Below are 22,921 nucleotides of genomic sequence, written 5' to 3' on the forward strand. Positions count from 1 at the left end.
CCTCACTAAGGGGTGAAAAAATCCCTTCCGCCTTAGCTGGCCCAGCGCGCCCCTTTCCGCGGCCCGGGACGCCGCTCCGCACCGCCCGGCCCTTCCCGCTCAGCAGAGGATCCCCCCCCCCCCCTTACTCAGGCGCCGAACGGGCAGCCCCTGGGAGCGAGGCCCCCACCCCGCGGGGCTCTGGGGGAGCGGCGCGTTGCCTGTCGGGAAATGGGGATGGAGCTCGCGCGGAGCGGCCGCCCCTGGCCGGCGCTGACCATGGCGGCCCCCGCCGGGCTCTGGCTGCTGCTGCTGCTGGGTCCCCTGGTGGCCGCGGTCTACGAGGATCAAGTGGGCAAGTTCGACTGGTGGGTGCTGGGGCCACATCCGGGTATTTAACCGTCTTATAGCGGAGGAATGTCTGAGCATCCGTCCCCTCCCCCCCCGGGTCTGGGCACCCCCCTCAGCACCCCCTTGGGTCTGGGCATCACCCCTCCCCCCACCATTCCTTCGGGCGAGAGGGGCCGGGCCTGGGCACCTCCCACCCCTCCCTGGGCTGCGCCGGCCGAGAAGTGGATCCTGGCCGCTGCCCCCTTCGTTCGCCTGGGTCCGACCCAGACTGGGCTTGAAGCGGGCAAAGCCGCGTCAGAACCGGGGTGTCCGAGCGGAGCGGGAGCCCGCTGGGAGCTGAAGGCCCCTGGCTGGCTTGCGCCGCTGTCAGGGGCGCTGGTGTCCGGGGGAGCCCGTGTTCCCCTGTGATCATACAGAACGGCTGCGCGACCCTTCCACTGTCCCCAGCCCTGCCACGGGGGGGGGGGGAGCCCTAGCCCTAGCCCTAGCCATGGAAACAATCCGTAGCGAACCCTCCTGCACTGGCCATCAGGAAGGTGCATTAGCTGTAGCTGACCAGGTACTTGTCCTGCTGAGGTCTAGGATTTAGAGCTCTTTGCCTCCCACAGCTGCTTTTCTCTAAGGGAGAGCTGAGGAGGTTGATTTTCTGCCTCCTTTCCCAGTGACGTGGAAAAAAATGACCTTTGCCCAGCAGTGGCTTTTAGCCTATTGATATAGGAGTATAGGAATTACCACACTGGCTCAGACCCAAAGTCCGTCTAGTTCAGTGTCTTGTCTCTGACAGTGGCCAACTTCCTAGGAACGAGTAATAAGAACCTTGCAGCAGGCAGACATGAACCTTGAAGCTTAACATCCCTTCCCAAGTGTTTGTTTTTATCAATTTTGATGACTCTGGGTATTCTTGATATCCATATAAATTCCCAGTCCTGTTTTAGTTATTGTAAAGATGGGTTCACGCAGGGTGTCAGAGATTGACATTTATTTCTGGTCTTTTTCAAAGTGCTCGTTTCACATCCATGGGGTTCTAAAACACAATCTTTAATGTAACAGGGAAAATATCCTCCAGCAAAGTTTTCCAGTTCTGGTGTGACCTTTCTAATTCTGGCTCTGTCACTGGCCTGTTGAGTGACTTTGGGCAAGTCACTTAATCTACTCTGTGCCTCGGTTTCCCCATCTGTAAAGTGAGAGTAATAATGTTTATGTACTTTGTAAAGAGCTTTGAGATCTACTGATGAAAAGTACTGTATAAGAACTAGATATTATTAATAGACTTTTATTTCATGTCTCTTCTCAGTTGCATGTTTGTGGGTCAGATGGTAGAAATCCATTGACACTACTCAATATGCTAAGATCTCAGGGCAGAATTTAATGTGGCCCAAAGAAATCTGTGAACACCAATGAGTTCCTTTTGGCAGGGGGCCATCTTAATAGAAGCTGCACATAGCAGGTCTTTTCATTGACATCAATAATATATTGTTTGCTTTGGCAGTATTTAGTGAAGATGCAAGAATGAGATTGGTTATACTGCAGTGTCACAGTTCATCTTTTACATTTTTTGTTAATGAATGTAGAATATTAGACACTTGGACTTCTTGGTGTGAATTACTTAGAAGCAGATACGACACTGAGCTACAAAATATCACAGAATTCCCTTCTCATTCAGATTCAATTTCTCTTTCCATTTGCAGTGATTTTTTTTGCTCTGCTAAGAAGGATTATAGTAGTGTTGTGGTTCCCCTCTGTCAGTCCTTAACAACTGCAATCAGTGCCACTATATAGTTTGTGTTCTGGCCACCTGTGTAGGTTTCAATCATTCTTTTCCTATTTTTTAGTAGGTTAAATGGAAAGTGTTCTTAGTTCACATCTTCTCTGAATTTTCTGTTCCTTAGGAGACAACAATATGTGGGAAAACTGAAGTTTGCTTCCTTGGAAACTTCACAGGGCTCCAAGAAGCTTATTGTGGCTACTGAGAAGAATGTGATGGCAGCTTTGAATTCCAGGAATGGAGAAATCTGTAAGTTAACGGTTGCTTTATACCTCAGATTGTTTTATAACTCAGAATCTGCTATTTGTGTTGGAATTAGTGCACACAGGACCAAAATTAAGCCCTGGCATACATGAAAAGTTACTCCTGCTTATACTAACTTTTAGCACATAGTCCATTTTAAGAGTTTCGAGGGTAGTTAATTAGACATGACTTTATTTTCCCGGGAGACGGGGTATTTTTAAAAATACACTTGTCAATTTTATTTAATTTCTTTCAGGCTTAGTGGCTTCATTTCCTACTTTCAAGTCTAAACTTGTTAGATGTTGGTGTGACTAGTCTGTTCACTAACTTACATCTAGAGCAGTTCTTGACCCACATAGTGGGACCAAGAACTGAATGGGACATGAAGAATTAATTCCTTTCTCATCCGTAGAGGTGGTCGTTCTGGAGAAGAGTTGAGGCACATTGGAGGGGCAGTTTTGAGGAAGCTTGCATTAGCACTGCCTATGCTGTATTTGCCCTGTATTAGATAGAGGATGTCAGTCTGTGGCAATGCCAATTGATACCTTTCTTCAGCATGAAATACCCTAGGGGAAAGAAATTTAGTTTCTGCTTGCCTTCTTGTTCCTTTCAGTGTGGCGTCATGTGGACAAGGGGACTCTTGAGGGAGCAGTAGATGCCATGCTGATCCATGGACAGGGTAAGCAAAGCATTCAGACTTTCCTGTGTGATGAGTGGTCATTCCCATTACAGAACTCCAGCCAAGTTTGGACATAGGGACACATTTGCCAGAGCTAATAGTCATGATGAGCCTGTAGTGGATACAGGTGCAGTGTTAATATTTTTTGGTTTACTCCTTGGCCTGTCCTCTTCTAGACATGTGAGCATTATTTCCTGCTTATCTGCTCTATTTAATTTACCACTTGGTGCGATCAGGATCACAGATGCACAAAATACTTTTGTGATTGTGCTTAACATTAGGAAGCCTGGACTCCTAGTGCTAAGAGTATAAGTGAACCGCAATACCTGAAATTCTCTGTACATTATACAATGACCTTCCTGACTATGAAGCAGACCAAGTGTCTTCTGTGCAACCTAATGTCTGCTTATACCGGTGTAAGAGCAAGTAACCTGGAGGATCAGCAGTGAATTGAATAAAGAAGCCAATATAACATTTTTTGTTTTGTTATTTTCTCCTCCCTGCCAGATGCCATCACTCTGTCCAACAGCGGGCGTATTCTGCGTTCCTGGGAGACAAACATTGGAGGGCTGAACTGGGAGACATCACTAGACACTGGCAGGTGGGAAATCCTGGCTGGTAAATTTTCATGACTATTTTGCAAGGCTGAAGTTGTGGAGGGGATTGTACATAGTCTATAATTATTGGAGGCGGAAGATTGAAATCCTTTACTTGTGCATAAGCTTCCCCTGTCAGTATGCAACATTCTGGACCTGGAAATGCCAGTTTGGCTTGATGGGATGTTTGATCTTCAGTCCCATCCTTACCCTATCTGCAGAGATCAGCGGTTAGAGCACCAGTCCGTGCCAACTGTTATGGTGGTTTGGTTACACAATCTTAACTGTATGTCAGTAAGTATAGCTATTTTAAAGAAAAATGTGTGTGTTGTGCCAGTTGCCGGGTAGAGAAGAGCAGAGCTATTTTCTATAATTTTAGTGCTGCTATGACTCCATAAAATGGGTTAAATCTCTATAAGTATTCTCTTCTCACTCTCTGTCTCTGACCTGTGCTTAGTTTCCAGATGGTTACTTTGGTGGGGTTCCAGGACACAGTGAAATATTTGGCTGTCCTAAAGAAGACTGGCCTTTCTCTTCATTACCTCTCCAACGGCCACCAGAAATGGGTGGAGCATTTACCAGAAAGGTACACATCCAAAACGAGCATAGATCACTGGCTCACACACTGTTGTTTTAAGGGAGAAAGGACCCCATTGTTCCCTTTTGCTTCTGAAAATTTTGTGTATAGTATCACATGGGGATTGCATCCATTCCTTGCACATCTGTATAAGAATATAGACTCCTCGGGAGGGAGTCCATGCACTGCATAGTGTGAAGAGAAAATATGTGCACTATTTGGGTAATTGGGGAAGGGAGGGAAGAGGGTCTTCCTGTGCATAAAGAAAGGAGCACATCCATTTCTATTTACTCATTTTAGTGCAGGCAAATTGCAGGCTAACTGACAGTATTGTGATTTGTGCACTGTATGATACTAACATGGACTTGAGAGACAGTTATATGGCATCTTAGGACTGGTCTACAATTTAAAGTCAATTCAGATTAAGGGAGGGTGTGAATTTAAAGAGCAGTAGCTATTCCTGAGTGAGTCGATGTGTTGACAAATCCTTAGATTAGTGGAACAAAATAGATCAGGAGATGACAACATCTCTTTTGGAGAAAAAGCAATCTACTAATAAACTAATTAGATTAACCTGAACAAACCAGCTTGTGTGAATAGCAGCTTCCAGTCAGAATACAGAGGCCCACCCAGGAGGGGGAGACCTCTTGTAATATACAAGAATCTTCACAGAGGGGCTGGTGGGATTGACTTCTGAAGAAAGATTAAAATTACTAAATAGTTATAACAGTGATCGCTAAATGAGACCTGACCATATAGCAGTGATTGAGGCCAGTGGGAGAGGGAGGATGAAACTAGATGATGTTATCTAAAGGGAGGAGGTGAAGTTGATAGGGGAAAATCTTTCTAATGGTGAATCTAGTTAGTTTGTGGAATAGCCTCCCAGGGAAGTGAAGGTAATCCTGTTGCCTAAGACACCTACACTCCTGCACTGGCCCGAGAAGGCTAAGGGGAGGATGGACTAAGTGACCCAATAGGTTGTCTTCATCAATAATGTTGAATAAGGTTTTTAACTGCAGGAGGCAATGGCTGAAGGAGAGGAGTCCATAAAACATTTATTTGTGTTGATGGGCAAAAATTCTCCTGTTGGCTGATGCCCCTAGTTTACCCAGTCTCTCGCTGAAACCTGTGTGACATTGAGTAGTCTCCTAGAGCAGTGGGCTTTACAGATAACTCTGGGAAATTATTGGAGAAGGTGACTCATTGCTGCTTCTCCTCTTGCAGTGAGAGTATTCAGTACCAGCTTGTGTATTCGTATGGAACCGGGGTGGTACGTGCACTTGGAGTCGCTCCTCGAAGCCATTTGAACATTGTCACCTTCAGCGTAGAAGATGGAGAAATTACAAAACAGGTATAACTGATACATTGATTCATGGTGTTAGCTCTTGTCACCTGGTTGGCTCTAGTGTGGATTTGATTTAACAAAAGCTCCCATCTGGGTAAATTCAATATGATGTCTAGGGAAGTTATTTGCATTTCTGGCACATATGTCAAAATGTCTCCGAGGATGTCCCTGGAAGGAGATTTCACAACTATATCTCCCAGGCACAGGGCTTGCCTGTGGTAAAGTTGAAAAGATACCATGGTAAAGTTGAGATCAACCTGGAAATCTCAAGCTGGATGACAATTTACTGAGGGTTACGAAATCCTTGCTTTATGAGGATCCCACAGGGAGGATTCACTGTTCATTGATAAATGGGATTCTTCTGCTTTTCACACAGGCCTTTATTAGTGTGACTAAGTTTAGAAGTGAAACATAACAGTAAGTCTTTGATCGTACACGCTGCCCAGCAGGATACAGGCCCCTAGCAAACGGACACAATCTGGGCTCTTTCTGGAATTTCTTTATGGGGTTGTCCAACTGCTGCCTCTCTCCCTTTATTGCCCTGCAGATAAAAGTAGCAGCCCCATGGATGAAGAGCCTGAGTGGGGCCTGTTGTATGGTGGGTGAGGCAGTGCTGGTATGTGCGGATTATGACACACAGTCACTCTATACTTTATCGCTGGAGACTGAGCAGGAGATAAAGCAGATCCCACTGCAGGTGAGTGATCCTGAAATAGCCTTGAAAGTAAGTGGATCTGAGATTGCTGACCCAGTCCCAGGGGGGTGAGGAAGGGAGGCGGTATTGGGGTCATTAGTGTCAGTTAAGCACTGGGGTGGGTGGGGGAAGCATAATCCATCTCAGAATAATTTGCAGGAGGGAAGGGGATATCACATCGCTTCTGTGTATGGTTGCTTGTGTAATGATGCTTTCAACTGATTGTCTTGTTAGTGTGTCATATCCTGGGAACTAGTCCATCCTGCATGGTTTGTTGGGGGCCTAATAGACATCCCAGATCTCCTCACTTTGGCTCCACATTCAATCTGTTATGGACTAAACCCTTCATAAAGGTTGTATTTGTTAGTGGGGAAGGGGATGTATTTGATGTATTTGTGTAATAAGTTTCCATCTTGCCATGTTTGCTTGTTCTTCTTCTCAGTCCCTTGACCTAGAATTTGCTGACAGCTTCCAGCCCAGGATGTTGTCCAACCAGCCCAATCTTGCCAGTGCTTCACGGGCTCAGTTCTTCCTGCAGCTGTCTCCAAGTAACTTCGCACTGCTACAGTACAAAAACGGGCTGCTAAGCCGGGTCCGGGACTTCCAGCAGGTAAATAAAATGAACACAGCTGCAGAACCTTGAATGGAAGGAATGAACGACAGCAGATATTCAGTGGATTGACTGTACTGCTGACTCCGTTACCAGTAAAACCAAAACCAAAACCTTCATAAAGCATGCACTAAGCAATATGAAAAAAATTGCCGAAGCTCAAGTTTCAGTTATGCTTTCTATAGCATTTGTTGAACCTATGTACAGTAGCAGTTAAACTATTTAACATCAGTTCAGGAGGATCCTGTTTCTGACAATTCTCACCAAGGTGTAAGTTTACTAATGCAAGGTCTGTGCTGAGCCAAGGGATGGTTTGCTGCTAGAAAGCACTTATATGACCAGTGGTTCTAGTACATTTAGTACCGGTGGTGGTAGTTCTAGTGGACCGGAAGTAGGTGAAATGACAATTTCGGTTTCAGTGCACTATTGTCTACAAGAGACTGGCCAATTGGGGATGGACTCAGTGACCTAATAGGTTTCTAGAAATTAGAGATGGAAATGACCACATTTTTCCCAACTACGTTCTTTTCTTCCTTTCTTTGACTTGTATGATATCTTTTCAACTCATGCTCCTGGGTTTCATCTTTCATTTTTAATGGTATTGTTGTGGGTGAGGAACCTGTTAGTCATCAACTGCAAAGACTCAGGAAGAGCATGCTAGTGTACAAATCCCCACCGCAGGTGAGACCACCTCAAAGGCAGTGCCTGAAATTTTGCAGGGCTTCTGACTGATCAATGGTAAAATGCTAAAGGTTACTGGATCCCAGCATGAACCTTCTCTTCAGTGTATGTACCAGAGGTTGGTTCACTTCCTTGTAGCGAAACCTGTTACAAAAGAGTCCCTCAATCTGTCAGATTTGCTAGGTATGCTAATGAAATGAACTGACCTGTTGGAATTCAGCTGGAGAAGGGGCTAGTGTTCTACGTCAAATGAGAATTAAGTCCCCTGCACAAGCATGTTCTTATTTTCCCTCCCTTCTCTGTTTTTCAGGCAGCTTTGGTGAACTTTGCAACAACTGGGGAGAAAACTGTGGCAGCTGTCCTGACATGCAGGAATGAAGTAGGTAGTCAGTTGCACAAGGGAAATTTCAGAGTTGCGTCTCGTTCTAAAAATGTGTGGGGTTTTTATGTTTTATTTAGTCAATTAGTTTGTATCGCTTTATTACTGTTATAAAGATTTTGAGGGGCCACTGAAGAGCAGTGCTCTCCACCGTCAGACTGAATGTACCACCTTGACTTAAACACCCTACTGCACGAGAGGCCCAGGCTGCTAATTCTGATTCCGTCTCCATCAAAGTCAGTGGTAAAACTCCTGTTGACTTCAATAGGGCTACGATTTAATCTGTTGTGACTATCAGTATGCAAGCTTCCGCAGAGCTGTTGAGTGCCAAGCAAACCCAAGATGGACAGTGATGCAATGAATGTACAGAGCAAGGTGACTCTAGGGCTTGTCTGCACTGCGCGATAAAGCATATTAGAGGAGTGTGATTTGCAGAGCGCTCTAATGTGTTATGCTCTGACTGCTCTGTGTAGACCCTGCTGGTGCAAACTAAAAAGTACCTAACTTTGCATTAACAGATGTACCTTTTAGTTTGTGCCAGCAGGGTTTACGTGGGTAGTTAAAACACAGTACATTAGAGCGCTGTGCAAATCAGATCCCTCTAATGTGCTTTTACCACGCTGTGTAGACAAGCCCTTGGGCACTATCACTTTAAAAAACAAAATCCACCTTTTACGCTATTTCAGTAACCAGATGCCCTCACCTGTTTCTCATTAATACCAGAGATGATTAAAATTGGAAGAATTAAAAAAATCCATTTTCTTTTTATAATCGATGCTGTTTTTTATTCTTTCATTTCTCTCAGCTTGAAAAATGAAGACCCTACTCAGTTTCAACTCAGTTCAGTTAATTTCATTTTCAGGTTCTCCTGTGCTTTGCATTAAGGGATCAGATAAAGTGGGAAAAGGCACTCCTCAGACTCTGCTGAGAGTCTTAGAGTAGCTGGATATTTCTGCCAAAAGCATGAATTAAACAACATTGGTTATAGGCTTCAGAGCTAATATCCCGTTGTATCGAATATGGTCATTTCAACCTCTCTGAGCTAGTGTTTCAGGCTGCCTGTCTGCAGATACAGGTCAACAGCACTACTTCTGGTCTCATTTGAAAGGATATCGTCATAACCCAAGGGCTAGAAACACAAAAAATCTGTTCTGTAAAAACTGATATTGATCAGATTGCTTCATGATCCTAGGCAAGGCTACATACTGGATCAGCTTCCCTTCACATGTGCATCATCTCCTCCCCTGTCCACCCCTTTAGCATGGTACCAAATCTGTGTTACAAATGCTGCAGGGAGTTTTTAAAAATCTATTTGGATAGAAAGAAGAAAAACCATGGAATATTTTAATTGGTCTTAGGTTTTGTGTAAGGTGTTTTCACATAACCTACGTTTTGGGCCGTGTTTGACTTTTCCATTCATTGTTATATGGAAACTGTCGTCTTGTGAGAAGAGGTACCCACCTAGCCACTTCATTATTCAGTAACACTTATCATTTGCCCATTTGCAGCTGCTGAGCAGGGAGGCAGAACTTGCTCCTGTTAAATACTTAATGCTCCTGTGTTTTCCCTGCCTTTGTCATGCTCACAAGCTCTCGTTCTGTTCCCTTGTTCATTGCAGAAATCTAAAATTCCTGATAACCTTAAGGCAGACAGCACTTTTGGACATTTCCTTAGACAGGTATGGAAAGGAGCTTGTTGCCAGGAATTGTAGGCAGGCTTTGCAATTAACAGACTATTCCCTTCTCTTGGGTGTGGAAGGCAGAATGGAGGAGGGGGATAGATTATTACTCTGGAGAATTATAGTTTGCACCAGCTCCATGAAACTTTATCCAAAAGCATCTTAGAAATGTTCGTCTCCTGCAACCATATGGAGCTGGCTGAATATGCTACCCTCTCACAGCATTTAATGAAAGATCTGTTGCTTTGTAGACACCCATTTCCCACCTTAAAATGAAGAACTGCTTTTTGACAATCAAAGTTTATTTAATAAAAACAGGGTTCTTCTATGTATTTAGAAGGTGAGAATGCTGCCTGGCATTGGGAACCAGGACTCCTGATTTCTATTCCCAGATCTACCTTTGACTTGCTGTGTGATCTTACTCCTGCACGTGCAGATGTAAATGTCACCTAGAATTCATTTTCTGTCCCAGACTGGTGTGCTGTTTGTGCACTGTTAAGCAGATGCTGTGTTGTGCTCCAGAAATTCCTGCGTTTCAGTGGTGGCTGAATTGATCCTTGTAAATAGTTTATTGTAGACAGCACTTTGGAATCATTAGTGATGAAAAGCGCAGTGAAAGTAGATTGTGTGTTTTAAGTCAGCTTGTCTTTTATAATGCTCTAGGAATTGTTAGCCTGCCCCAACAACACCTACAATATTAATCTGTATTTGGTTGAAACTGGACAAAGACTACTGGATACTACAATTACGTTCAGCTTGGAACAGAGCGGTGCCAGGCCTGAGCAGGTAAGTAGGAGCCCCTCTCCTGTCATTGAAAGTGGTCAGAGATGGATGCATGAAGTTTCTCTTTACACCAGGCTTGGCTGTATCCCGGGGCTTATCAAACTTTTTGCTGCAGCCAAACAGACAAGCCCCTGATTTGACGTAGTATGATCCTTGGGTAGGATACCAGTCTGGGAGTCAAGGCGATCTGGCATCTTCATCTCCTCTACCACAACCTGCTGTTTGACCTAGGCCAGGTCACTTCACCTTTCTGCCTCTGTTCCCCCAGCTGTAAAAGGGGGTTAGTGAAATTTACCCACCTTTGTAAAACTCGAGTTCTACAGGTGAAAAACGCTGCATATTGTGATAGCCCTTTCCTGGTTGGTAGGGCTGGTCAGAGCTCTTTGGGTGATCTGAAGGGGTTGCTGGTGGTGAGAAATGACTGCAAGACCACCACATGTACCCATGATGTTTTTGATCCAGATATTGGTGGCATTGCTTATCCCTGGGTTTATAGAACCTGGTTGCAAGGGCAGGGCAAGGATGCATTTGACAGATGGGCGGGACCTCATATAGCAGGAGAAGGCTTGACAATATTGCTGAGCACAAAATAGCGGCTGCATTTGCCTATGTGGTCTTGGCACTGCTGATTTTTAACTCAGTGCTTTAAAATACTTGAAGTATGAGAGTTGCTGTATGAAATCAGACTCTAGTCTCCCTCTAGACCTGTGAGAAGTGTACCCCTGAAAGTAGTACCTCAGCTATTTGTTGCTTTAGAACCTTAAATGTAACAGAGTGATCTTAAATCCTTTTCTCGTCTCACCTTTGAATTGCATCTTCCTTGTCTAGGCATGATCATCCCTCTTTCCTTGTCTCCCCTTTCCAGCTCTACATCCAGGTCTTTTCGAAGAAAGATGACTCCGTGGGCTACCGAGCACTTGTGCAAACAGAAGATCACATGCTCATGTTCCTCCAGCAGCCCGGTAACTTGGAACCAAATTGGCGCGTTACCCCAGTCCTACAGTGTATCCTCTCTTGGCAGTCGCAGCAATGCAAGTTCAGTGGCCATTGTGTCTAGCCAAGCAGATTCTTTCTCGAGCTAAATCCCATAGGGGAGTGTGAAGATCAGAAATATCCCTCACACCCCACAACTTTAATTTTCCTTTACTACCACATCTGAGAATCTGATCCTGCATTGTGCTTGTTGAGGCAACATCCTATTGGTGTTAGTGGGAATCTGCAGGGTTTCAGGGTTATGCCCACACAGAATTTATTGCAGGATAGGGATCTGTAGCAGCTATTCCTCAATGCCTTTTCAAAAAGAAGGGAAATTCTTCAGACAAAAAATGTGTGTTAACCTGAAGGTAGAGTCCATCTTGGTGGCTTGAGTCTTTGAGGCCTTGCAAGAATAGAGACTGATCTTTCCAGTTGCTCTCAGGCACGAACACAGCGCAGATTCAGGAAATGCACTTGTTCTTTTCTTTTAATCAACCTATGTTGCCTTTTCTTTGTATTTCTCTAGGAAAGGTTCTATGGAGCAGAGAGGAGTCACTGGCAGAAGTGGTAAGCTTGGAGATGGTGGATTTACCTCTGACTGGTGCCCAGGCTGAGTTGGAGGGAGAATTTGGAAAGAAAGCAGGTAATAGCCAGCACCTCACTGCTTATAGAGTTGAACTTCTGCAGGGGTCTAGTTTTATGTTCGTTTGTTTTTGTTTTTTTGTGCTTGTATAGTTTCAATAACCCTCTCCTGAAAACTGAGTTCTCATCACAGATTTCTTATGCAGAAAATTGGACCAAAATGAACTGAAATAAACTTGACTTCTATGGTTTGGGGTTGTCTCTCTAACTTTTGCATCTTCCTTCTAAGATTAGATCACATATATATGCTCTAGTAGTTAATTCTTCACATCCCTCTGGGTATAACAGACACAGAGTGATCGGGAAATTATAGCCAGTTTGCCTGCTCCAAAACACTTCTATTAGATTATCCTGTATTGTCTTACCCTTAAGACTGAATTATAATTGCCTTTATTGTCTTTCTTGCTGTCCTGGATCCAGCCATTCAAGGTAACCCAAACAATAACATGCAGATCCTTTCCTCTCTTTTGTGACAGCCTCTTTTCTGGTGGATCTTTGTCCTGCCTGTTTGATTAATTTCTCAGAGAAGAGAGATAGATTAATCATAGGATTTGACTCCTAACAAGAAGCTAATTCAGACTTCAGTTGTCAAGATTTGGGTGCCTCTACATAAAGACAGATCCTCAGTTATGAGAGAAGTGAATGCGGGAGGCGTAAGACCAAGTGCCCTGGTTAGTTTTAGTTGGGCACTTGCTGGAGTGACAAGGAAGAAACTCTGCAAAAGTTAGTGTTGTGGTTTGCAGGAAAGCTTGATTTGAGGTGAGCAGAATGACTGTTGACGTGGGATACGGCAATGTGTGTTTAGGGACTTGGTAGGTGAAGGAGCTACTATCCTGGTAATGGGATAAAATATGATCCGGGTATCATGGAGGGCAAGGCAGAATTTTCTTAACCTATACATATTGTGGTATAGCAACCCCCCTTGGTCTCGCTTATTGGCAACAGTCTCCTTTGGCAGCGGGGCCTGTGGTAACTCTGCCCCAACCTGGGCAAGTCCTTTGACTCTTCCGCTCGGCACCTCTCTCGCGGAGCGTTTGGTGCAGGCCTTATTTCAGGCCCGGGGGGAGTCCTTCAACCCCACGGGGGAGGGGCAGGTAGTCCCAGTCCATGTATATGCCCCAGGGCCCAGGGAGGTACCTTTCTGTGGCTCCTTCTCAGGGCTGTAGAGGTGGTGGTAAAGCTGTGGAGGGTTGGAGACACTGGTCCTTCCTGCAGGCTGGGGCCGGGGTTTTTCCTCTCTCTGCTTCTCTGGCTGAAGAGAAACACTATCTCCTGGTCTGGGGGAGTCTCTCCTCGGGCCCCACAAATCTTCTGGCAGCTCCTCTCTCTCCTTCTCCTTTTATAGCCCGAGGCAATGGTCTGTGGTGCTGTGCTGTGTGTGTTTCCCCTGCTGTGGACTGCTGCTTGTTGCATTAACTGTTGTCACTGACTTGTTTGCAGATGGGTTGCTGGGCATGTTTCTGAAGCGCCTATCCTCCCAGCTTATCCTGCTGCAGGCCTGGACTGCACATCTCTGGAAGATGTTCTACGATGCCAGGAAGCCACGGAGCCAGATTAAGAACGAGATCAACATCGACAACTTGGCGAGAGACGAGTTCAACCTACAGAAAATGATGGTGATGGTCACTGCCTCCGGAAAGGTGAGGAGGGCAGGGACTGGAGACCGTTCCTGGAGTGGGGCATACCATCATGGCAATGAGGAGGGGGGATTCAATCCTGAGGCTGCGGTGAGAAAGATGTCAGGAGACCAGCAGAGCATCTTGTAGTGTAGGATGGAATTCAAAGCAGAATGCAACATCTAGATGTGAAAGACATGCTGTTACGTATGACGGCTTTTTTTTTTTTTGTTGTCTCTGTGCTTCAGCTCTTTGGTATTGAAAGCAGCTCTGGCACCATCCTGTGGAAGCAGTATCTTCAGAATGTGAGGCCAGGCTCCTCTTTTAAACTGATGGTCCAGAGAACAACGGCCCACTTCCCCCACCCTCCACAGTGTACGCTGCTTGTTAAGGACAAGGTGAGTCCCTCACATACACACATACCTCAGATGGGTTTTACCTGTCTCATAGTGAAAACCCCCCACATTCAGGAAGTATCTTTCCTATGTGATGATAGCCATGGCGATAGCTGGGTGAGCTGAGAGGAGTGGAAATGACAGGAGGAAAGAGAAAGAGGCAGATCCTAATCCAAAGTGTTTAAAAATATCACATTTGCTTTTTTAAATGCTTTAAACGGCAACAAAAAAAGAAATCATTTCACACAATTGCTTTGTCAGCTACATGAAGTAGAAAGTCAGGGCCTGTGTACACCAGTTAGATAGGAAAGGCTTTGCCTCTGCTAATCACGTAATAGTCTATACTCCACAGAAAATAAAAACACTCTCACTTCTTTTGGTGACATCCTGGACAGGCTGTGGTAGGATATAGTTAGCGGTCACATAAGATGTATACAGTTCTATGGGATCAGCAGAGATGAGGTGACTTGAGTACACAGCATATTAATCTGTAGAGTAAGGAGCACAGTTGTGAGCCACCCTGAGGAACTGTGCAAACAAATCAGATGTAGACTCCTTGTTTTATTGTATAAGTGAGATAGAGGTAGATATGTTTCCTTTACTGTCATGATAATGGTATAGTACTGTTTAGTGGGGCATAAGTGGACTCCATCTTGTTAGTTTCTTGAAGTAAGCTCTTTCCTGAAACTTGTACTATTGAACCTAAAAATATCTTGATGAATTCTCTTTGTGTGTGAGTGAGGAATGTATGTGCAGAGCATAAAAAGACACTAACCTAAGCTGCCCTAACAACGGAAAGGGGAGTAAAGACACCAACTGCCATCCCAACCCCGAAGGCCGAAGAATATCCATCAATGACCCTAACATGCAAATAAACTACCCTAAAGTGCAGAAATAAGAGAGAATAGTCATGCTTGCAATCAGCTGGTGAACCTAGAGGCAGCATGACACAGCAAGGCCCATAGACTTACATGAGAGCCAGCAAGTATAAAAGATGGGGTAAAAACATGGAAACCTTGGGTCTCATTCTGCAATTGTCATCTTGGAGCATCGGATTTGCGACTGACAGAGGCCTGGCTCCCTCCTCGTGCCCAGCCTAGTTAGCCACTAGGCTGGCTTGAGCAACACATAAAAGGCCTGGTAATTATATGACACCAGTTTGCAGAACTTCTTGGACATGAATGTGCGTGTGAATGTGACTGCTTTTTAATATTCTTACATTTACAATAAATGCAGCGTATTGCCTTGTCCCCCCTGAATAAGATCCTGCTAGTCTTTTCTTTTACAAGTAATAACATTTGAAGGGAGAAAGGAGGTGTGGACAATAAAATCCAAATATAAAAGGTCCAAGCCAGCAGGTTACTTCATATGCTAGAAGAATGACTACCCTTCTCTGTGTTTTTCCTAACTAGTTTTCCATCCTGTTGTCTGTTTCAGGAGACCAAAATGAGTGCTCTCTATGTCTTTAACCCCATCTTTGGGAAGTGGAGTCAGGTAGCTCTCCCAATTCTGAAGCGTCCAATCCTTCAGTCTTTGCTTCTGCCCATCATGGATCAAGATTATGCCAAAGTGCTACTTCTGATTGATGACGAATACAAGGTAATTGCGGTCCTAGGGCAAAACAATCTCCATCTGCAGGATAAATATCTCCCCTGTCAGAGCAAGAAATAAGAATGTTGTCAAGCAGTCATCCAACTTAAAGTCCTGACTTAAAAGGACTTTATCAAGATAAAACACATATTTAAAGCCATTTTCTTATGTGTCCCCAATAACCCCATTAGATTAACATAAAAACTTTAAAATCTAACTTGCTCTTTGCTGTTCTTGTGCTTTGTTTACCTCCTGCATTTCATTCAGTTAAACCATGAAACTAAAGTAGTTGTCTTCGCTCAGCTCTAGGCAGTTTAACTCTCCTGGCTCTTGTGGGCTCGGTGGCATAGTGCCGTTTGTTTTATTTGGTTATCTAATACTGCAGGGGAGATCTACATCCCAAAACTGACTGTTTTCATTGCAATTGAAGGAGCGAGACATGAGAACCTACTTAGTCATGTTAGGATTTGAAACCCCCCATGGTTCTTAAAACAAACTATAAATTTTCAATCTGCATTAAGTTGATTCTATCCCTCTTTTTGGCCTCCTGGTGCAGAGGTAAAATATAGCAAGTCACAGGCTGTGTTTCAAACACAGGACACAGCCTCCTCCCCAGTACAGATTCCTGTTGCAGATTCCTTACAGCCTCTTTATGTGGCTGGTAAATGGCCTATATTCTTGCCAGGCAAAAATATAAGCCATCTATGTATGGAACAGGGTAAGAAGTGTTAGCTTCCCTATTACCTAGGGTGCTTCTGCCCTTGTTTAGCCAAATTTATCCTTAATTCAAGCCATTTAAATTAGTGGAATTTACAGCTGTGGTAAATTGGGCCCAGTAAGTTTAACTGAAATAGCTTACTTTTACATGAGAGACTAAAACTTGATGCTAATTAATGTCTTTGTTTAAACTCTTCTTTATCTTCCCAGGTTACAGCTTTCCCAGCAACTAAAAACATCCTCCGCCAGTTAGAAGAAATAGCCCACTCCATCTTTTTTTATTTAGTGGATGCTGAACAGGGCAAACTCTCTGGTTTCCGACTGCTAAAGGTACAGAAGATGCTCTATGCTACGTAATAAGTGACATGTTCATCCCACAGAGTCTATGTATGGTGGATCTTTGCTGTCATCGTATGGGATTTTGGGTTTGAGGTAGAAAAAGTAGAGCTGGGTATTGACTCCTGTCACCTCCGAAAAGATTTCTGAAATCTTTGTAAACCCACAGTTGTAAATAGTCTTTACTGAAGAATCCAAACACCTGTCTCCATTCTGCAGTATGGTGAGATTCCAGAAGAGGGAGCAATTCTCTCATATTTCCCTGTTAAGACGCACTTTGGAGCTGAGGAGAGATCAGAGCACAGCAGCTCAAAGAATCTTTCCCACCCAGCTCCCCAAGAGTTTATTGCCTATTCTAAGAACTAGTTTCTCTGCCTTAGACGATGGGCAGAGACAGCGTGTGATCTTCCTCTAGTAAAAAGTGTCGACACTTGCTCTGGTGATCCTCTCAACTGCGCTCGCTGCTAATGACACGGACCCAGTTCCATCTGTATGTTTAATGTGGAAGGATTGTGATCATCCAGAGATTTGTACTAGGACCAGTGGTGTTTAAGAATTAAATTAATGTTCTAGAAAAGGGAGCGAACAGTGAGGTCACAAACCTTATAGGAGATGTTAAACTGTTTGTGTTAGTTAAGTGCAGAGAAGGTTGTCTGGTACCTCTGGAGTTATTCAAAGCAAAGCAATTAAGCAGCAGGAGGGCAGATGAAATTCAGTGTTGACAAATGCAGAGTTATGCGCATTGGAAGAATAAGTTAAACTACTCGTACATGCTGCTGGGGTCTACATTAACTGTAGTCCTTAGGAAAGAGAATCGGCTGCCATTGTGGATAGTTCAATGCACAGTGGTGGACAGAAAGGCAAACAATGTTAGGATGAACAAAGAATGGGATAGAACATGTTATGCAAGTAAATAAATCGCTGGTATGCCTTCAGCTGGAATGCTGTGTTCGCTTCTGATCAGCCTATCTGAAGAAAGGCATAGCAGAAACAGAGAGGCCTAGCGCTGGGTGACAAAAGGGACTAGCGGTGGGGAGAGGCTGTAAAGACTGAGGACAACAGAATGGTCACAGAAGGCAAATTGGGAACTCTAATACAAGAACGAGGGAACATCTAAAGAAATGTTAAGAATAAAGGCTGCCCTTAATTCAGCCCCCTTGTGATAGTCTTTAATTACATGATCGCATTCCAGTACCTTTCTTTGAAGCCAGTGGCAGAATGCCAGATTGGATGGAGCATTGATGTGATCCGGTGTAGTAAATCCTATGGAACTCTGTTCTACGGAGAATCTCCCTATGTCCTATAAATGGAGATTGTGTCATTTGGAGGGTCAGGAAACACCTTATTTTGCATCTTGTCTCTGCTGTAGGATCTGACAACAGAGGAGAGCTGGGAGATGACCATCCCCACTGAAGTGCAGAGAATAGTGATTGTGAAGGGGAAGAGATCCAATGAGCACGTGCACTCCCAGGGTCGTGTGATGGGTGATCGCAGCGTCCTCTATAAGGTACTGCAGACCATTGTGCTTTGATGGCTGTGGGCTGTATGTTTAGGTTTCCAGGGAACCTGGCATGGAAGCATCAGGGAGCTGATACGCATCTCCTGGGCCTGTAGACACTAACCATATTTTAAAAGGAACACTTACTAGGTGGAAAGATGTTTTTGCCAGCTGCACTGTCTTCTTGAGCTGGCTGGTAATTCTCTATATGGAGCAGCCCAAATAGTAGCAACAAAGGTAGCAAGTCTAACTTGCTCTTTATTATCATCCTGGTTCTGTTTTCAGACCCATGCTGAGGTCAGGAGAAAGGGGGTGGAGGAGAATCATGAGTCCTACTGTCCATCCTGGGATGCATCCACATTTGTTCAGGCCTTTTATCAGACTGGTGAAGGGAGGACAGAGGGAGCGAATTCTGGATATGTTATGGTTCTGTTCTGCCTCTCATGCTTCCCAACTTCTTCCTCTTCCATCAAACAATTCTAGCTGGGCAGTGGTATTGTTAGCTTCCAACTGAGAGATTGGTTTGGAAATGGACTGGAGATCAATGACCTCAGAGACCAAGTGAGTTACAGAACCGTTGAGTGTGGTCTCCAGGAGGATGTCACTGGCTGCTGTATTCTTGCAGAACTGCATTCTAGCAAAAACAGCTGGAGCATCACATGTTGGAGGGGCTGACCATGCAGGTGGACGATATTGCAAGTGAAGTATTGCATATCAATGCACTTGCTCTAATTCTTTTCTCTCCTAATTGGGGAGCACAGCTTTGTAATTCAAACCCCATTTCTAGCAGTGCTGGTCCTGAGTCCTGACTCAAGATGTGACAGTTAGTGGCCTGTGATGCCAAGTTTCTGCATGCACATCAGTCTCTCTAAACCTCACTGAAAGATAAGAGCAGCTGAATTTTGGCAGAGAAAGTTTTCCTCTCCAAATGTTTTCAGACACCTATTAAAGCCCATGGGTCTATGATGACAGCTGCAACTGATCATAAATCTGTCCTGATGATTTGTGCTGTGAACAGACATCTTGTTGCCTGCATCTTTGGCTGCATAGGTCTGGGATAATCTGCACAGATTGCTGCTGGCACAAAGGTTATAAACTAGGGGCTTCTCCATATCTCTTTATTTGTCTCTATTATAGTCCTTGAATCCTAACCTGCTGGCAGTGGTAACGGAGAGCACGGATACGCACCATGAACGCACCTTCATTGGAATCTATCTGATTGATGGAATCACAGGCCGGATCATCCACTCTTCTGTGCAGAAGAAAGCAAAGGGACCTGTCCACATTGTCCATTCAGAGAACTGGGTGGTGGTAAGCAAAAGTCATTGCTTATAATCCTTTAGATTTGAGAGCTGGAGACAACTGCCTATGCTGCCCAGGAAACGTTCTCTGGCTCCACCCACAGTGACTGTCCAGTGAATCTCTGTGTGTATTGACTTACACTGTAGCATTCTGCGCTGCCCAGCTGAACAGTGTCTTCCCCTCTTGTCTCAGTACCAGTACTGGAATACTAAGGCGCGACGGAATGAGTTCACTGTGCTGGAGCTGTACGAAGGAACGGAGCAGTATAACGCCACAGCCTTCAGTTCCCTTGACCGCCCGCTGTTGCCTCAGGTCCTCCAGCAGTCTTATATCTTCCCATCTGCCATCAGTGCCATGGAGGCCACCATCACTGAACGTGGCATCACCAGCCGTCACTTGCTTAGTAAGAATTGGGTTAGGGCAAGGTGGAGGGATTGGGTTATGTGTCAAATTTTGTACGCAAGTAAAGGTCACTACAGTATCCAGGGCACTCATCGGCCATGACAGTCCCAGGCGCTGCTCTGCAGAAAGTGTATTTTTAAAGCTAGCTTGTGATGTGAAGAAATAGTGCAGCTACAGCCCTTTTCCCTTGACATAGACCCTGGCACACGCTACTCTGTTCTTAGTGCATTCAGACGTTGCTGCTGTCTGCATGAGCCGTGCCTTGGCCTTTCGCTCATGAGCTGCCTTTAGGGCAACAACTGTATTCATTTCCACAGCGTAAGTCTCTGCTTGCTTCCACCCTCATCACTGGGCGGTAGTTGACTCAGCAAGCTCTCTCTAGAATGCAGCAGGAGGACCATTGGATTAGTCATTACACAGAGTGGACAGAAATGGTCACTTCTAAGATGCACTTTTTTAATGTGCAGTTGGACTTCCCTCTGGGGCAATTCTCTCCCTTCCAAAGGCTTTGCTGGATCCTCGACGCCCAGAGATCCCTACAGAACAAAGCAGGTAAGCAAAATGCCATGCTAGTAATACCCGTTCTCAGGCACCTGCCATGAGAGAGAGGGTTGAGTGTTTTAATGCTTTAAGTCTGAAGCAGATTAATTTATCAGTTCTATTTGGCCAGATTCAGAGCAAAACTTAAGAGACTGTTGTTTTCTTTATTGGCAGTTGGATTGCTTTGCTGCCAGTCCAGGTGTGAATAAATTAGTTTGTAACACAATAGTCCAGATGGCTATTAAAAAGCACCTGTTAGCATCATACTAGTGACTAGTATTTTACATAATTATCTATGTTTTTAGAGTGATACTTTAACTGATTTAGTCCTATGGCCTTGAGCCTGGTTGGTTGGTCTTACAGACTTTAGAAAGAGGTGGATGCCACCCTAATTACAGCATGTTGGGGGCTACCAGTTTGTCCCCCTCTTTCTTATAGCCTGGGTGAATGACTAAATTATCTGTATAAAGATTCTAATGTACTATCCCCAGACTTGAGTTCCAGATAAGACTGCTAGGGATTTACACACTCGGCTGTGTTTGGTTGGGTTTTGATATCTCTCAAATGTCTTTCAGAGAAGAAAATTTGATTCCATATTCCCCAGATGTGCAGATCCACGCTGAGAGGTTCATCAACTATAATCAAACCATATCCCGAATGAGAGGGATTTACACAGCCCCTTCTGGCTTAGAGTCCACATGCTTGGTGAGTATAGGTTAGGGTTTCTTTGTAAAGCATGATGTGGGACAGAACAGTATGACATCAAAACTCCTTTCAGGGAAGGTACCTAACATCAAGCCTTGTTATAACTTGTTGCTTAATGATTTCCTGAATTGTGCTTTGCTTGATCAGAACCATAGGTATGGGTCTATTATTAATGTATCTGGATTTCTGCTTGAAGCTGCTATAACTGGTGGTCTTACTTTTTTAGGTTGTTGCATATGGGCTGGACATCTTCCAAACAAGAGTCTATCCATCCAAGCAGTTTGATGTTCTGAAAGATGACTATGACTACGTGCTGATAAGTAGTGTCCTCTTTGGACTGGTTTTTGCCACTATGATTACAAAGAGACTTGCTCAGGTGAAGCTGCTGAACCGTGCATGGCGGTAAGCACATGGGTGAAGGGAACACTGAGGGCATCGGTGAGGCTGGAGAACTGGCTGGCTGGGATTTTGAGTAGCTGATCATCTGCTGGAGTGCACACCACAGCTGGGTTTGGTTTAATTAGATGTTACAAATTGTACTGTTGTGATGGAGGCAAGTGTTTATATCACATTTCTGCTGGAGCCATTGAAGGGAGGTGCTGCCGGTGGGAGAAAAATATGCTTCACATGGGAAGAATTCTCCCAAGGGCAAGGAATTAATGAGACTACAAAGGAGCATCCGTCTGTCCAGAACTTCACTGAACCGGTCTGAAAAAAATCTAGTTATCTTCAAAACGCTAAGATGATACCATCATTTTCCATGAAGCAGCTGCCCCACCATTAGCTAACATTGATTTCAACATACTAAGGATGTATTTTGCACTTCTTGGGTGCACTTTGAGACCAGTTGATGGCTTACCTCTTCCCTACTCCAACCATTACTAAAATCATGGAGATGAACCCTAGATGCACAGCAGCTGTAATCGGAAAGCTAGACTTTATAAACACTAGCCACTGCACATGGGGCATGGAAAGAGGGGATATTGGGTAAGTTAGCAAGGAGCATATTAACAAAATGATGCATACAAATTCGGGACTGACTGATCAAACCTTCTAAGTAAATTACAGCAATGGGGGAGGAGTTCAGGAAAAGGTGATGCTTACTGAGGTCTCCATATTCTTTATTGCGACTGCGCTGTATGTTCCTTTCTGTTTTTTAATTTTTCAAATGTTTTGTTGCACAACACAGACCTCATTATGTGGATGTTTCTGAGGATGTTTTCTCTGGTAAAAAAGTAAATATTTTGAGGGGTGTAGCAAACCTGTGAGATGCCAATTGCTGTGTAGTTGCATCTAAAAACATCCCACCTTCTATGCTCTTTTCCGGAACAGCTAAGTGAAAACTTGAAACTATGTTTTAAAATAGTATGATTTAGGAGTAAGGAAACCTGCAGTTTGTTTTCCTTCCATGTATCATGGATGCTCAATCTTGGTATTTATTAATATTCAGTCTCTAATTTTAAATTAGAATGAGTTTTCACAGTTATCTCATTGAGCATTAAGTGCTAACTGGGTTCTGAACCTCCTGTGTACTGAAATGGTTGCAACTTGGCACATGAAGCAAAGGGCTTGTTACCTTGGAACCAACCTCATTGATTCATGTTTGGCTGAGATGTAATCAGATAGTCAGATGCTGTCACAAACTAGGTTTGGTTTTTAATTGTGAATCTGGTCCACAGTTGTCTTGTGTGGGCAAAGAGGATGAGGAATATGAAATCTTTCTGTGTAGTGGTGATCAGGTCATCTAAATAAAAGCAATTTGATCAATATCTATAAGCATGTTTGTATCTTTTATTAGAATATTTTGGTTGGTGTCTGTAGTTTACTTGTAAGTTAAGTATTG

General features: G+C 44.3%; 1 protein-coding gene across 1 annotated transcript; it reads left to right on the forward strand.

Annotated features, from left to right (window-relative positions):
• The first annotated feature begins 217 nt into the window (after positions 1-217).
• EMC1 (ER membrane protein complex subunit 1) lies at positions 218-22,847 on the forward strand. The gene is made up of 23 exons (XM_067567531.1): positions 218-347; positions 2,220-2,344; positions 2,952-3,017; positions 3,525-3,618; positions 4,071-4,199; positions 5,415-5,541; positions 6,083-6,232; positions 6,672-6,839; positions 7,831-7,899; positions 9,518-9,577; positions 10,241-10,363; positions 11,226-11,322; positions 11,862-11,978; positions 13,418-13,617; positions 13,842-13,991; positions 15,426-15,587; positions 16,506-16,625; positions 18,001-18,138; positions 19,267-19,440; positions 19,624-19,834; positions 20,301-20,385; positions 20,949-21,078; positions 21,305-22,847. The coding sequence occupies exons 1-23, from the start codon at positions 259-261 to the stop codon at positions 21,482-21,484; spliced, it is 2,964 nt and encodes a 987-aa protein (XP_067423632.1). The 5' UTR covers positions 218-258; the 3' UTR covers positions 21,485-22,847.
• Positions 22,848-22,921: the final 74 nt, after the last annotated feature.

Source organism: Emydura macquarii, unplaced genomic scaffold, assembly GCF_026122565.2.
Source record: "Emydura macquarii macquarii isolate MOO-44397 ecotype Brisbane River unplaced genomic scaffold, CSIRO-AGI_Emac_v2 contig_2768, whole genome shotgun sequence".
Classification (NCBI taxonomy): domain Eukaryota; kingdom Metazoa; phylum Chordata; order Testudines; family Chelidae; genus Emydura; species Emydura macquarii.